The sequence below is a fragment of the Perognathus longimembris genome, chromosome 18, assembly GCF_023159225.1.
Source record: "Perognathus longimembris pacificus isolate PPM17 chromosome 18, ASM2315922v1, whole genome shotgun sequence".
NCBI classification, from domain to species: Eukaryota; Metazoa; Chordata; class Mammalia; order Rodentia; family Heteromyidae; genus Perognathus; species Perognathus longimembris.
Window position 1 is genome coordinate 22,662,497 of NC_063178.1, and position 17,490 is coordinate 22,679,986.

General features: G+C 35.8%; 1 protein-coding gene and 1 non-coding gene across 6 annotated transcripts in view; one reads left to right on the top strand and one right to left on the bottom strand.

The window, feature by feature from the left end:
- Positions 1–1,642: 1,642 nt before the first annotated feature.
- Positions 1,643–17,490, bottom strand: part of Arhgap12 (Rho GTPase activating protein 12) — a 101,233-nt gene continuing 85,385 nt past the window's right edge. For all 5 annotated transcript variants that reach the window (XM_048367906.1, XM_048367905.1, XM_048367904.1 and 2 more), the window contains 9 exons: positions 15,426–15,527; positions 14,354–14,452; positions 10,842–10,944; positions 9,324–9,440; positions 6,865–6,963; positions 5,269–5,346; positions 5,037–5,171; positions 4,716–4,818; positions 1,643–3,956 (listed from right to left, as the gene is read on the bottom strand). In XM_048367906.1, coding sequence (XP_048223863.1) covers positions 3,782–3,956; positions 4,716–4,818; positions 5,037–5,171; positions 5,269–5,346; positions 6,865–6,963; positions 9,324–9,440; positions 10,842–10,944; positions 14,354–14,452; positions 15,426–15,527 — 1,011 coding nt within the window. In that variant the 3' untranslated portion in view covers positions 1,643–3,781. The remainder of the gene's footprint in view (positions 3,957–4,715; positions 4,819–5,036; positions 5,172–5,268; positions 5,347–6,864; positions 6,964–9,323; positions 9,441–10,841; positions 10,945–14,353; positions 14,453–15,425; positions 15,528–17,490) is intronic.
- LOC125367359 lies at positions 7,575–7,681 on the top strand. The gene has a single exon (XR_007214057.1). It is a non-coding gene; the product is annotated as a U6 spliceosomal RNA (small nuclear RNA).

Consider the following 17,490-nt stretch of genomic DNA (forward strand, 5'->3'; position numbering starts at 1 on the left):
GGTTCATGACAGTATTACAAGCTTGCCCTACAAGCTTTCCGAAGTACCTGAAAAACTTGCTCATCAGCATCAATAATTTAGCATCTTTACCAAAAACCGCTTTTCTGAAAACAGTGAGGACAGAAAATAAAAGGGAAGGGCAAGGAGAAAAGAGAAAATAAGAAACTGACTTTTTTTTGAGTATGTATTACAGTGTTTGATTAAAACCATTACCTTGTTTCTAAGTGCTCCGATTATGGGAGTATTATCGAAGTGCTTTTTCCTCCCCCCCCCCCTTTTTTTTTCCGGTGAGAGAAGGAAAGCAATGAAGGAAATGAAAGAGTTCATTTAAGTGCCGTAGTCACAGAAGGCCAATTTGCAAAAGCTCAATCCAGCTGAGTCTACTTACCGCCACCCCTGGCCGGCAGAACTTCAGTTGAGCAGACTAATTGAGATTCTCTGGGAGGCCTCCCCTGTCTCAGCAGTTACAGAACGTCTCATTCCGCATTCGGTGCCTCCCTCCTCTCTGGAATACTAAGTCACACGCCACATGGCCTGAGTTTGCAGCTTGAGAATTTCAAATAGACTCAAACAGACTGTCGGTTTGGTTTGCATCCCTGTTTGCTTGTTTGTTTTTTCTTTTATCTCATACCAAAAGTTACATTTAAGAGGACTATACTAGTTACACTGGCATAGTTTAAAACAACAACAAAGAAAAGGCCATGCCCACCTCCAGCAAAGTAACAGGGGCCCAATTGCCCATTAAACACAGCTAGCTGCACACTGGAGAGGTGCATGCTACGCACACGAACCCATCAGAGCTGACTGCCAGAGTTCAGAGAGAGAAAACGCCACAAAGCCTTTTTCTTCTCCATTTCTAATCTTGGATGTAGCGGTAAAATGAACTTTTGACTTTGACTAGCTAAGTAAAGCCCATTTCAGTATTTTTATTTTCTTCTAAGGTAATATGTTGTAGACTCCCCTGAATATTCTTTAAAAACACATAAAGATATTTCAGGATTCAGTATCAGGGGAAACTACATGCTTACGTTAAAAGTTGAATTAGAAGCCTCTCCCATGATCTGGAAATTATTTCTTTCTTTGGAGTACTATTTTTCTCCTACTTCTCTTACTATCCAATACTATGGCCTTGTAAAGATCTGTGTGAAACTAAAATAGTACAAAGGTCTCCAGGCTCCTGTTATTACTATTACTACTGTATTACTCATGTTTCTTTCTTACTTACATGTGACATGTGTTACTCACTTCTATGGCATAAACATACATGCTTATATCCATACATGTGTTGGTACATGTGTAAATGCACATATGGCCTATCTGCCCCTAAGCCCAAAGTTCGGCTCTATTATTTATTCCATTTGTCCTTTTCAAACAAGAACTCAAAAATTTACACATCTATATCTTTTCAGAGGTTTCACAGTTACATTCTCCAGAAGAAAAAGGTCAAGTTTCCTATTACGATAATAATTCAAAAGTACATATTTTCTTCTAATTCTAACTGTACTAGTTTGTTGAAACAACTTTTGTTTCAATTTTTAAATGGTATTTTGAAGGAAGGCCTATTGGTAAATGAAATTCCACTGATGATTTATTTTTAGCTTTTAATATGTTTTCTACTAAAAATCAAGCTGCCAAGACAGGAAAATATTACTGGTTTTGTTATTACAAAAACAAGTGAGGTTTTTAATTCACAAAGGATGAAAACACAAGACACAGATCTCATTATACATACAGTATTACAATAAAATGACTAGCTGTAGACCAGTAAAACATTTAAGACTTCACATACACACATATGTACTTTGAAACAAGGAGCACGGGACAATTTTAATCTTTGATATGCTCATGACCACCAAGAGAAAGAACATCACAGATTTGAATCTAATTATTTTCCTGGTATACAATCAAGAAACAAGCCAGTCCTAAAGCATACTGTGTTATTAATGACATCTTTAAGCAAACCCCAGCAGATTTGGGACTTTTTCTCCCCACTCAAAACAATCTGCTTTAGCTGTCAAGTAGTTTGGTCTGATACCTATTTAACAATATCACAACAACAAATACAGCATCTTAACCACAACCCAGGAGGTTTTTGGACAGATCATATAAAGATACTTGTTCCTAAGGAAGGCAATCTATAAATTATAAATGCAATCCAAGGGGAAAGAATAGTGGCCACAAACCATTCACTTTCAAATACTGATAAAGGAATTTAAAGAGAAATAAACTGTGTTGGGCACAGGGAGGTGTTGGCATGGAAAGGACAGGAAGGATATGAAGTATGGAAAATGTATTTGCCACAAGAAACATTGGATTCAGTTAACTTTTAAAAAAATGTAAGAGTATGACAGTAAATGAAAACAAAAAATTAAGAGCCAAAATGTATACCTCTAATGGGAAATCTCTAAGCCTCTTATAGTTTTCTTTATTAGACATTTCATATACAGTAATCTAGAAAAATACATTTAAAAATTTTTCAACAGACCATGCTCCCTGTAACAAAACCTTCCAAACCCTGTTTTATTGTACAATTCAATCTACATTAGTAATGTAAAAGGAAATTCTCAATTTTAGCAACATCACTTTCCATCCAACATCTATCTAATATACATGTGGATTTCCACTATTCAAACTGGAGTTAGGACTCTGTAATATTTTTTCTAATATTTCTATACATATTAAATAATATGACCTAAAAGGTTCCTCTTGTAGTGCATTTATCATTTAGCAAGTATATTCAGTATTTTTTCCAGTACCATTCACATTACAGTGATCTGCTTGTAAATGTAATTAAAATCTAAAAGTGCACGTTGTTATAATTTCTCAAATACCGGCCTATTTCTGGAGGAAACCTAATATTCATGGAAAAGATTACCAGTATCATGATTAGAAACGTAGGGTTAGAATGTGCTCTGAGACTATACAACACAATTATATACATAAGCTAAAGGACATGAAGTCTTTAGCTATTTACATCAAATAATGTCCATTTCCACAGGGTGATACCAAGAACTCAATATGGCACTAGATATAATTAGGATTGTTAGCTACAATTCAGTATACCAAGACAGTTCTCAAATACCCTGAACTGACTTATCTAAGTAAAACTCCAGTAAATCACAGTGTTTTAGGTAATATTAGTGTGCTGCTCAAACAAGCAACTAAGATTAAGATATCCAGTAAGGATGCTGGGTAATATGGAGCAGACAGCAAGCCTTCATCCAAAGAGATTATGTCTGGATTATAGTGAATTTCAGCACTTAGACTGCCACTGCATGCAGAAACCTTGCAAAAGAAGTACACAGGTTTCATAATGAATATACTTCATTTTGTTTTAAATGCCCACGTATGCTTTCAAAGTAACTGATATTAAGTACTGTGCTACCAAGTGAAGAATTTACAGATCAAGAGAAGAAATTCTACATTATCCAGTTTGATGGGGGTGGGGGAGATTTGGTTTTTCTTACCAAATGATCCAGTGTGTATGACTGGTTAGGAATCTGAGCTTTAATTTATACTGAAATTCAGAGTATGAAATGCAAACCTTCAGAATAAAATGGATCCAAAATTACACAGTCATATCACCTTGAAACAAAGCAGCAAATATGAGGGCCTAGCAGACATCTTCATTCTCCCCTTCCTGTATGATCCCTCAAATTAAAAAAAAAAAAAAGTGCAAAATCAAAGAGTCACTGCTTGGTCCAAAATAAAATACATCGTACATAAAAAATTGAAATCTGATGGAATCAGCTTCTCTTCCACAGGTTGTCTTCCATAAGAATCAACGTCCAAAGATGGCACTTAATTCCAGAAGAATTAGTTCAACGATTTGATTTTGGTACACAGTATGAACCGCAATATTGCCAGTCTCTTTTTCTGGCTTTAAGAGAGTGGGACCAAAGACAATCGCTATACTCTGATAAGTCATTCGGTTTTTCTCTCCATTTTCTACAACCCTAAGAAGAAAAAAACAAGAGAAAATAAAAAATACAGGGAAAAATTTCAAATTGCATTATAAATGTTAACAGTCTACATTTAGAAAAGAAAAATCATCACCACTTTGCTAGGTTGCACCAAACTTTTTAAACAAGTAGAATTCCACCTGTATGCCACACTGAAGTTTGCTTTTGTTAAACAAAGCTGAAAGCAGATAGATAGATAGACAGACAGACAGACAGATAGATAGATCCTTTAACAAACCTTAAACATGTGACATTTTTACTTAGTTTTAAAAACTAGACAGAGTCTTAAACATGTTACAATTCCGGTTAGTGAGAAAAACATTTTATTAGAGCATAGATATTAAAATTAAGTTTATGTTAATTTTCTAATTGGTATCATTTTAGTATTCTACTATTGTTAGAATAAATGAACAAAATCAGTTACTGAAGTGGCCATGACAACCTACAGCCACAATGGCTTTATTTTAGGGTAACTTAGTATTCCTTAATAATTTCATCTTCATACTAATTACTATTGGTTATACTGTTTGAGCACCTACCATGTGACCGCTAGCCATTATATAAATATTTTGCATAAAATACCAGCTTTAATACCAACCCAACTTTATCTGTAAGAAACTGATACTGTAGGAAGTTGAGCATCTTTTTCTAAGTTACAAAGACATCAAGTGTCCCAACCAGGAACCAAATCTGCACATGTGTGGCATTCTGCGGGCTACCACATGAGACCTCCTAAACCTGCAGTTCTCGTACCTTTTAAGATGTCTAAAAAGAATCTGCATCGTGTCTTGATTTGGCTTTGGCAACTGTCTGATTAGGTCCTTAACAGCAGCAACACGTTGTCTTGGTTCTTGTTCTGGGAAAAAAACAAAAAACACCAAACCAGATATCAACTAGCTATCTTGCGGCAAATGCTTATGAAACTGAAACAATGACCTTTTGGAAGCTGAGATTTCATAATACACAGTGACATCTGGTGGTCACATTTAGAATTTCTGGAGTAAAACAACCTACTGAAATAAACTTGTCTAAGAAAAACAATTTCATAGAGAAATACTGGAATTATATACTTACTAATTGCATTAACAAAATCATTAAAATGATTAAATGTAAAGAGTGGTTCTGGTAGTTCTCGAAAAAACATTTTGAGTGCTCCCGTGATAACGTGAATATCTTCCCATTTGCTATCATTCAGGTCCAATTTCTCATCTAAAAACAGGTAGGAATAGGATATTGCAAGTTACTTAACTAATTCTCAAGATGACAAGTGACGTATTTTGGATAACCCCAAAGAGTATAATCCTACCATGATTGACTGCAAATCTCAGCTTCTGGATCACTGCAAGATTGCCGCTTACTCTATAGATCCCATCCACATCCAGACCTAGGAGGCAACAACAACACGGCACAGCACGTTTAAGAGTACTGCAATCACACCTGTAATCCTAGTGACTCTGGAGGCTGAGACCTAGGGATCATGGTTCAAAGCCTGGAAGGGCAGGAAAGACCATGAGACTCTTATCTCCAGTAAACTATTCAGAGAAAGCTGCAGCGGCATGGTGGCTCAAGTGGTGGAGCACTAGCCTGGAGCAAAAGCTCAGCACCAGGCGCTGAATTCCAACCTCAGGACTGGCAACAACAACAACAGTAAAAACAGCAAAGAAACAAAGACAAAACCAAAACGATTTGCCTTTTGTGAAGATATCTCCCCCTCCCCTGCCCCATTATTCTTTTTGAGAAAGGATCTTGTGACGTGGAAGACAGGGGCTCAAGCAATCCTCTAGTTTCAGAAGTCACTCCAATCGCTGGGACCATAGGCCCTTCCTGTCACACTCAGCTTCAGAATTCTTTCTCATTAGCCTTAGCCAAAAAAAAAAAAAAAAAAAAAAATTGGGGGGGGGGGCAGTCCTGGGGCTTGGACTCAGGGCCTGAGCACTGTTCCTGGCTTCTTTTTGCTCAAGGCTAGCACTTTGCTAGTTGGGCCACTGCGCCACTTCTGGCTTTTCTATATATGTGGTGCTGAGGAATCGAACCCAGGGCTTCATGTATACTAGGCAAGCACTCTTGCCACAAGGCCATATTCTCAGACCCTTAGCCTAAAATTTTATGGCTAAGACTCTTGACAGGAAGAGAAGGATGAGAATTTACTCTCGACTCTGTTTAATAAGCAGCAATAACTCTATTTTGTTTGTCATATAAACTGTGGGTTAGCTCAAGGAAAACCTCATTAAACTTAAAATACTAGCAAACAGTATGGTGTCTCTATTGTCATATTGACCAAAAAAAAAAAAATAGTAAATGAAAGGAATCTGAGATTGGCAGAAATTACAAATGAAATCACAGTATTATTTTAATTTTACAAAATATTTCCAATTATAGATACAAGTTAATGTTAGTTACTATACAGTTACTGTATATAAACTAGACTACTATAAAATTTATAATTCAACAAAATAGAAATGAATGCCTTATTTTCAGGAAACAACACAAGAAAGATGTCTATTTAGCAATGTTATAGTTGATTTAACAACTTTAAAATGTCATCTCAATTTTATTACAACAGAATATTCTCTTGGTAAGAAAATACAACCTTCTCAGACCTTCTACAGTGTTATCTCATTCCTTAGTAAACTCAGTTTCACAATCACTATTGTTTGCATTTTAAGCAACGGGCAATTCCAAATGGCTTCCAAGAATTCCAGACACTTAATTAACTACATTATAAGTTGAGGTGTTTTTTTTTTTTAACAAGCAAAATGCTGTAAGAAGGAAAATCTTAGAAGCACAATAAATATTTGGTTGCCTCCCTCAAGATCTCAAAAATTCTAGGGATTTTGATGGCAAAAGAATGAGTACGGATTTGGTTTGCTAGAAAAATAAAACTTAAAAAAAATTGTCTTACCATGTTCTTCAACATGTTCAATGCATAACTTCACAAACTTTGGCACTGTGGCGTTCTCTCTTTGACACAGATTAGCAAGATTGGATCCAAATACCTGATCTGAAAGAGTTTTGATTTTTAAATAATGAATCTCTTGCTGGAAATGTAGTCAGGCACTGGCTAAATCATTCTAGAGCAACAGAACACGTGCAGGGCTATCTCACTCCGATTCCCATGACTCAGACCTTATTTGATCAGCGCCCTACTGTCCAATTTCACTTTAAATAATGCCTCTTACTAAACTCATGAACACAACTCACTCTCTTGCCTGAGAGTATCTATACTTTGTATTTCTTCTGCAGAGAACAATTTCCCCCAAATGTGATGTTTTTCTCTTTACTCCTGGTTCTCAGCTAAAATGTCACCTCCTTAGAAGCAACTATGCTTATGTAAGATAATCCAATTCTAATCATTTCTGTTTTATTACTATGTTAGATTCACAGTATGTGCCACAGCTTCAAACAATCTTTTCTGATTTCCCACTTCAGTACCAGTTCCATGAGAGAAGGACTGTACAGTTCTTGAAGGCAAACAGGAATTGATGGGCCCCTATGCTCATGTCTGGCTCTTAAATATCCAGACATTTTGAACACTACCAAAACAAACACAAACACCCCCACCATTCGCTAACACTTAATTCCAAAAAATGTACTTTAAAAACTGCTCCACTAGTGCTTGCTTCGGCAGCACATATACTAAAATTGGAATGATACAGAGAAGATCAGCATGGCCCCTGCGCAAGGATGACACGCAAATTTGTGAAGCGTTCCATATTTTTTCTGTAGCTTCTATTATTGATAATGTTCTTGTATCACCTTCCTGTGGTTGTACCTACACTATCTCTGTAATCTTATCTGAGTATATTGGAAGCCATGCATACTGGTATTAGAACTAGGAAATTGAAAGGGAATACCAAAATTGAGAGACACGGGGTAAAAAAAAGGAAAACAACTACAAAAGCAATACTTGCAAAACTGTTTGGTCTAAGTGAACTGACACCTCGGGGGGGGGGGGGGGGAAGGGGGAGGGGGGAGGGGGATATGAGGGGGGAGGTAACAAACAGTACAAGTAATGTATCCAATGCCTAACGTATGAAACTGTAACCTCTCTGTACATCAGTTTGATAATAAAAATTTGAAGAAAAAAAAAACTGCTCCACTAATCCTTTTACCCAACAGTTTAGAATTGGTACATCAATGTTAATTACTCAGGAAAACAAGCAAAATTATTTGAAGTGATGAATAATCTCATAAGGTGAGGATAACTCGTGTTTGTGTTTGAACTCAGGGCCTGGGTGTTGTCCCTGTCTTTCACTCAAGGCGAGTTCTCTACCACTTGGAGCCACAGTGCTACTTCTGGTTTTCTGGTGGTTAACTGGAGACCAGAATTTCACAGACTTTTCTTCCCAGCCTGGCTTTAAACTGTGATCCCTGGATCTCAGCCTCATGAGTAGCTCTATTACAGGTGCAAGCCACCAGCACCGGGCGACAATAGCTTATTTTTCTCAGTGAAAGGTTTGATAAAACAAATTAACAGTTGTGTCTACTCACATCATCAGGCTTTGTTTTCTTTAAAGGCTCTAAACTATAGATATGCCAATTCATGTGCTTTATTCAGGAAGATTTGTTCCTATGTAATGCTTAAGGATGATAATCAGTAGTTCCTAAATGTCATTTGAATGAAACTCATTTTTGTATTTTCATTTAGATGCTTTGGAAAGCAGATGTTCTGGTTTGGGGTAGAAACTTTGTAATCAGACATAGATATATACAGTGCATCTTATGGTGTCACTTTTACCTTTATTTCTGGATATTACTGTTTTGAATCACAACTTAAGAAGTTTTCTCTTTGGGATTTAACATATTCACTGAAACTATAGGCCTAAGTGATGCTAAAGAATGCTTTCTTATTAGTAGATCTTAAGTACACATGGTACTTACAAATGAAGCAAACATACAAAATAAGAAAATAAAGTGAAGAAAATTACTAGTTCATTTTTTTCTTTCATTCTACATTGCTGGTAATAATTTATTTTTAAACTATCTTTAAGTAGTTGTACAGAAGGGTTCACATTTAACAAAGCAGCTTATAAATATAATGTATTTTAATGAAAAATTTCTAACTTCTGATCTTTACATAACAAAACCAAAACTCTTCACATCCTGTCATTCTCAGATACAGGGTTTCTAAAACAGTTGAGCATTTATATTTGTACAATGTTTAAAGTTTATATGTGCACTAAAAAATGTTAATTATTCTAATGTCTTTTAATCATTGTACTTGAAAATTCTATGAATAAAAAATTTTAACACTTTTACAAACAAGAAATTTCCAAACAGTATATTTAGCAATTTTAATTCAAAACATCTTATTTCTGGTTTTGTACAACATGCATTATGAAAATCACTTCACCTACCTACCTTTTATATAGCCTTTTTCACGAACAGCTTGCAAAGTGGGGCGTCGTGTAAGAAACTTCTTTAAGTTTTTCTTGGTTTTTTTCTGCTCTGAAGAATCTATGCTAGATACTTTCATGGCTTAAAATGAATAGACACCAGACATTAAATAAAATAATTTTTTTTCTAGTAGAAGTTTTTCCATAGAGCACTCAAAACATTTTAATTTCCTATGTCAAAATCACAGCACAAATTATTCTAACTTTAATATAGTTTAAAGAAAATATGTAAAAAAAGAAAATGAACAGAGATACAACTTGAAGTAAAACTTACATTTTTATCCCTAAAAACTGACCATAGCTGTGCCTCCACTGACAGATGTCATGATGTCCTTAAGTAATCCAAATTTAATATTATTTCCTAAGTGATCCTACTTACCTTTTTGAATCTCCATCAGTTTTATAAAGTAAAATGACTACAGAAAATCCATAAAACACAAAAATCCCTATCCTATTCAAGTCTCATTAGTAAACACACTCATATTTCAAACTAACTCTCACCATAACTGTCTGTATTCTGATCTAAGAATGGGACCACCTGCAAAATGTTTTGCACTGTCTTCTTTGGTACTACCTCAGGAGCATTACAATGATAAAAAATACTAAATTGTATTTCCTACAAATAATTGTGCTTGGGGAAACCTAAGAACCAAGAATCTATTAGGCAAAGAATAAAAGTAATTTTTGTACTGACACTGCTACATGGTAGCAATGTCAATAAAAGCCTTAACCTTCATTAGAATTAAGAGAAGAACCTATTTTCTATCATTCAGTCTGAAGGCCAGAAAACTATCAAACATATGAGTTATAATTCAAATAGACTGAAAGGGACAGAGTCACAGCAAATGGCCTGTTTCGATAACACACTTATCAGTCTATATCCAGAAAATGCTCTTCTTAAAACTTCTAACTTTAGCTCTATCTTCACTAAATGGTAACAAAGCACAGTATCTAATTGCTGTTACTTATTTTTATTCTTATTTGTAACAAGCTAAATGTATCTGTATACATACAGAGGTCATACTGCAGACACAGAAGCCTAGGGTCAGTATTTAATATACTCCATGACTTTGGACTTCTTAAGATTTTATGTAAAATCTTCAACAGTCAATATATCCCTACAAATCAATCAATACACTGTGCAAGAGCCTTCCAAATGTATAATACATACCTACAAATCAAGCAAATTCACTTTCCAAGAGCCCTCCTCCAAATGTACCATTTTTCCCTTCAAATATAACAATACCTTAACTAACAGTATTCATATGAATTATGGTCGTAAAGTTTTATCATATAATATATACTATGAAGCTGGATAATATTGAGTTTACAAAAGACTACTGAAATACTGAGCTGCAACTACTTAATTTTGTAACTTTTTCTGATATTGGCTGTTGCACAAAGCGTATAGGCATTTATTTAAACTCATGAAAAGCTAAGAAGCTCACTCAAACTATTACCAAATAAGAAAGAAACTACTTACAACGAAGTTTTTTAAGCTCCTTTTGGTCTTTTTCTTTATCCTGCTTTTCTATTCCTGGTGAATCCGGTACCTCCTCTTCAAATGCTTCATCAGTCTCTACTACCTATTGGCGAGAGGTTTCCCAAGTAACATTACTTCTAGAATTACTTTATTTGAAGCAGTATAATTCTCCAAATGATCAGTAACTGACTTCTGAATGAATCTGGGGGAGAATTAGTGTACAGTATGTTCAATTAAAAGATCTGAGAGCTGGGATGTGGCCTAAATAATACAGTGACTGCTTAGGAAGTCCAAGACCTTCAACTGAATTCAAAGACCGGTTCTATCTATCTATCTATCTATCTATCTATCTATCTATCTCTATCTCTCTCTCTCTCTATCTACCTATCTCTATAGATAGATACCTATCTATAGATATATCTTTACTGTTTCCTCCTCTTGATGTAATTACGAGAGAGAGAGAGAGAGAGAGAATATACTGCTAGTAGCTCACTGGATGGTAGGTGTATATTGATGGCAAGACTATTGCCCCATTTGATCTAGTGCAACAGTAGCAGTTAGGAAGCCAGGCTACAATATCTGATACCATCAGCTACATTCTGTGACAACAGGGAAGGACTTACACCATGGATATGACAATCACACTATCTATGATGACAGTATTTGCTGTGGTAAAAGTGACTCCTGCAGATTAGGAACTGAAAGGAATCTAGAACTCGTTGATAACCTGCTTACTACCAAGGTAACTTTTATAGGTTAAAATCAGGACTGAATTCTTGAAACTAAATACTCTGTATTTGACCCTGAGGTCTTTACTCCACTTAAATTTATTTTAATCTAAATAAATTTCTGTGTAAGGAAGGAATAGCTCCTGTTTCTTCTTAGAGATCCCACTGTACCAACGCTACTTACTGAAAAGCTTATTCTTCCTCACTGTTCTATGGTGTTGCAATTGGCATAAATGGATTCTAGGTTTTCTATTCCACAGGTTTGGATGTGTATCCCTTCGTGGTGTCACACTGTATTAACTAACATAGCTTTAAAAGGTTTTAATGAAGTCCTTTTACTTTCTTATGTAAGAGTGTCTTGGATAATGCTTAGCCCTTGTATCTCTGTATAATAATTCTGGTTAGTTTATCAAGTTCTACCAGAAAAATTACTTTGATTTTGAATGAGACTCACAAAATAAATTTGGAAGGCAATGTATGTTCATATATGATTTAATCTTTTAGTCCATAAATGCAATGTAGTTTTCATTTAATTAGGCTTTTTCTTTAATGTCTTTCAATGCAAATTTTGCAGTTTTCCTTGTACTTTTTCTTCAACAGGATGCACACATCTCTTGTAATCCTCCCTATCTTTTTTTTTCTCATTTCTTTATTATAAAAGTTATTTACAGAGTGGTTACAGTTTCTTACGTACCTCCCTATCTTTTGACACTTTGGAAATAACATTATGTTAAAAATTCATAGTAAATAATTGTTCTTCTCTCTGCTTATTTCCTGATCCTATATATAGGCCTTAATTTTAAAAACCAACAGTACTTTCCCTGCAATGCATCTCTGACCAATCACTAAGCTGATCCTTTATCAGTCTTCTTATAATATGTTGTACACTCTTACCAAGGTAACACTCAACACATTTTATTAACTGTCTCACTACCTGCAATTTAACCTCTCACTGTAACCTATAGATAGGAAGGTGCAGTATCTGACTGCATGCTGTCCTTTGTCCAGTGAACATGGCACTCGCATTAAACCGAATGTATGCATATGCTTTCAAGGTACATACAGTGAACAGATAACTGTAATTACAGCTGAAAATCTACAGTGGATAGAGTACAAGGTACATCTGAATAGTTAAGACTGGGCTTAGATTAACTTTAATGAGATGCAAAAGGTTTCTCAGTGATATAGGACTATAAAATTGACGTCAGGAAGTTTCATATAAGCGATGGCATTTGGATCACTATCCACAACATTACACTTTAGGGCCGGGGATGTAGCTCAGCAACAGAGTGCTTGCCTGGCATGCAGAAGTTTCTGGGTTCAATTTTCTGCATCACACACACACACACACACACACACACACACACACACACACACACACACACTCTCTTAAAAAGAGACGGGCACCAGTGGTTTATACCTATAATCCTAGCTACTCAGGAGGCCGAGATCTGAGGATTTGGGTTTGAAGCCAGGCCCAGCAGGAAAAGCCCTTGCCTGTGAGACTCTTATCTCCAATTAATCATAGAAAAAGCCAGAAGTGGCTCAAGTGGTAGAATGCTAGTCTTGAGCAAAAGGAACCCAAGGATTGTGCACCCAAGCCCAGAGTTCAAGCCCCTAGGACACATAAAAGATTAGGAGGCAGGCCAGGCACCTGTGCCCTCACGCCTGTAATCCTGCCTAGAAGTGAAAAACAAAAAGGGAAGAGAAGCACCAGTGTCTCACGCCTGTAATCCCAGCTACTCAGGAGGCTGAGACCAAGATTTGAAGCCAGCCTGAGCAGGAAAGTCTAGGAGACCTTTATCACCAGTTAATCACCAAATAGCCAGAAGTAGAGCTGTGGTTCAAGTGGCAGAGCACTGGCCCTGAACAAAGCAGCCCAGGGACAGTGCCTAAGTCCTGAGTTCAAACTCCAGGAGACAAAATCAATCAATCCATCAAAGGGTCATCATGTTAAAAAGGTCAAACTGTTAAAAGATCATTCTTACTGTGGCATGAATATATGTCTGTCCATGGTTTGGGAATAAATGAAAAGGAAGGGATAAGATTCATAAATGCCATATTATACTAGAAGCTACAAAGTATGTATTTATATACAGCTTCAGGACTTGCTAGAAGAGATATGTTCCCTTTCACTTTATTATCTTTCATTTCTGTCTCTGATAAATCCTACTTGATGCAGAGGCACATCCCTAAATGGTAAAAGGTAAGAACAGACTCTCAAAGTGCATAAGCCAGGCTGCCTATTAATATTTTTAATATTCTGCATGCTTGCAGAATATAAATTTGAAGTTGGTTTTGGTTGTTATATAAGTAAGAAATTGACCCAGTAACATGAGAGTACTGAATACTTTCAGAAGGGACAGGGTAGAAGAACTAGACAGATGTCACTAGAAAAGAAATAAGTGCTAATGAAGAGATTATAGTTACATTCATTTTACAGTTTTGTCTGGAACCTCATTTCTCTAAGTATTGCCAGATAGTATGTATAGGCACTACTTGTTCAACCTTCTGGAACCATTTCTTTTTTGAAATATTGTTTCAAACTCAGTGGCTCAGTAAGCATTAAACAAGTGCAAAGATAAACCATCCATGTTAACAGTCACTGCAGTGATGGAACAATCACTGTCTTCCTCATTTCTATAGAGGAATATATACTCTGTGTCTATATATAAAATCAATATTTTTCATATATTAACTGGAATCTGGATATGAAATAAGCAATTATAAAATTAAAAATAAAACAATTCTGCAGTAAAAATCTTATCTAAGCCAAACACATACCTGATTATTGATAGTACTAGTAAGAACCTTAAACCAGTCATTAATAATAGCATCATTATCAGACTGAATTAGCAATTCTGTTCCTTGACGAGTTTTCAGCTTTAGAAAAAACAAAAAGGGTGAGGAAAGAGTATAGTCAGTTCTTTCAACAAAACCATATAATTCAAAGTTTACAAAATTACCAGTTGATTAAGTATCATCTATTAATAGCAATGAAAGGTACTAGATAGGTATGGAGTATCTTTTTTATAGTGTAAAATAGTATCACAATAGTTAATAAGATATGAAGTTGTTTTCATAATAAAATCTCAAACTAATTCAGGATCTCAAAGCCAACACAGAAATACAATTAAAAATGTTGAAATTGTAGTTTATCGTTTAAATACATGTCAAGTATCAAAGCTGTGTATGTAGAAGTGAAATAAAATACATCCATAAAGAAATAAACATCTAAGACATTTTTACACAGCTTGAGAATGTTATCTATCTGATTATGAAAACAAAAAAAAATGATAGATTTTCAATACTTCCAACGTACTAAAGGCAAGTGTAATGGCTGAGTGCAGGGACAGGGCACAAATAATAAATATTATACCTCTGGGCAGAAATTTTCCCAAATTAAGTGTCAAACGATGAACTGAAATAATGATACAGTATGTTATTCTGCAGAAAGTTAAAAACAAAAAAAAAGAACTAACTGATATACCATTTCTTTAGATTCAAGTTTCTTACATTTGACTAGGCAAAAATTTTGAGGCCGTTATAAAAAAAATATTCCTCCCATTTTCTCTCTCAGAAGTGACTTGGTTTTTCCTAGGGCAACATGCAGCATTGTATACCAAACAGCAGTCTCAGAAGCAACTTCTTCCAACATACTTCCACAAGAAAGAAATGCCAAAAGAAAATATTTCTTGGAATACCTAAAAGGTGTAATATTTATTGTTTGCCTATCAACTCTGCCTTAACTAGCCAAAATGCAAGAATATTTCCCTAAATAACTAAAAAACAAAATTGTACGTCCAGTTACTGAAGTTAAGAAACCGAGTCATATTTAGGAGGAAAGAAGTCTTACCTCGAACACATTCTTTTTGCTGGATTTATCTTTAGACGCCATCTCAATGGTTGCCCCTTTTAGGTCCACTGTGAATTCTGGTTTGGACTGATTACTCCCAAACTTCATTTCAGAAAAAGGGAAACATCTTTATGTGGTATCCATGAAGAGTTAAGACCAATTTTACATGATCAAGAATCAAATAGTCTACTTTGTATTCACCTTTATTATAAATGAACAATTCCTACTTTAAAATGGAAAAATACCTAGAAGTTAGTGTAGTTCACAGGAAGGAAATAAAATGGCTCAACTTCCAGCACAGTATGTATGTGTACATATGTATGTGTGTGTGTGTGTGCATCTAAAATAGATCACAGTGTATACATCACACTGAAATCTCTTTTTTCTCCATCAGAGTGGGAAAAAATACAGAACTATTGGGTAAGGGTATAATATGATAGACCCTCAGATGCAAGTTAATTATAAATCTTAACTCCTAACAGAGGAAAGTTTATTTGATAACGCTCTTGTTTGCAAATTGACAAATACATGTATACCTTGGCTTCCCTACCAATTTACTCATGGCAAGAGAAAAATATGTATATAGAGAGAGGGATTGTAGCAAAGGGTATGCAACAAGAACACATACAGTGACAGCTGAAACAGGATCAGACTTTATATATGCGACAGCAGGCCGATGACTGATAGAATTTTTCCAGGAAGAAAGCAGCGAAAACAAGAACTCAGAGACTGAGCCGGGTTGGCAAAATGACTTGATGGGAAAAGGGAAGAAAATGATTATGTCAATGCACAATGGCAAAATGGCACGCAAAGGAAGAAAAGCACAACGGAACTCACAAGAATACAATTCAGTAAGCAGACACAACACAAGCAAGGCTAAACTTCCAGACAAATTTGGAAAAGCCCTAGAATTTATCCTGGTTTTTATTTTGGCAGGGGGAAGGTGTTGGTATTAGAGCTTGAACTCAGGCAGCTGGGGTTCCTGAGCTTTTTTACTCAAGGCTGGTGGTGGTGCTCTATCACTTGAGCCACAACTCCGCTTCCAGCTTTCTGGTGGTTAACTACAGATGAGAGCCACATGAATTTTCCTGCTTGTGCTGGCTTCAAATCTCCATCTTCAGGTCTCAGCCTCCTGAATCGCTAGGACTACAGTGTGAGCCACTTATGACCAGCTCAGAGCATTTTCTGTCTTTGTTATTACATATTTTCGTTTTTTATTTTTAAGATTTATCTATTTTTACAGATTTAAATGGGCGCTTCATAGCTTATATTCACACACAGCTTAGATTATACCCGAGGAGTAACAAAAAGAACTCACACCGGGGCCTCTATCATGTGCTCTGAAACCTCTACGAGGCAATGTCCTCTGGGATCCCTTTCCAAGGCAACTCTTGAGAGTGCTCTTATCATCTAGCTTGATTTTCCCTTCCTCTAGGATACTGGTTCTTCCTCCACAGATGTTGATTTTTGTCCTCTGAAGACATACGGCAATGTCTGGAGACACTTTGAGTACTCACAACTAGAGATGAAGGTGCCAGTCATCTGTTAAGACACTCTATAATGCACAACCCCTCCCCCCAAAAGGCATTATCTGGACTAAAAGAGTGACTACATTTAGAAATTCTAAGCATGTACAAATGAATGTTTGAGTAACTATTGATATCTATGGGGTTGTTTTTAGTACTCAAGGGATATGACAAACTCTGAGAGGGAACACAACATATGTTGTGTCACATTATAACTGTTCACTTGCCAGTCTTCCTGACTCCAATTTAAACACTGAAGACCAAGTCTGTGTTATTTACTTTTAAATCCCCAAGCTTAACACAATGCCCAGAGCACTACAGGCTTTCATGTCTGATGAACAAACAATAGATATTTACAGACATTTCAGAAGTGAAATGAGGTCAGGGGAAGGGGGAGAAATGAACGTGTATGCTCATGTTACTAAGTGAATAGTCTGGTAGATGAATAGTATTTTTCCAGAAAACTATTCTAAGGGAGACGGAAAGGCTCACTATAGTTATGGATGATAGAGTATGTACATAAATTCATCTTATAAATG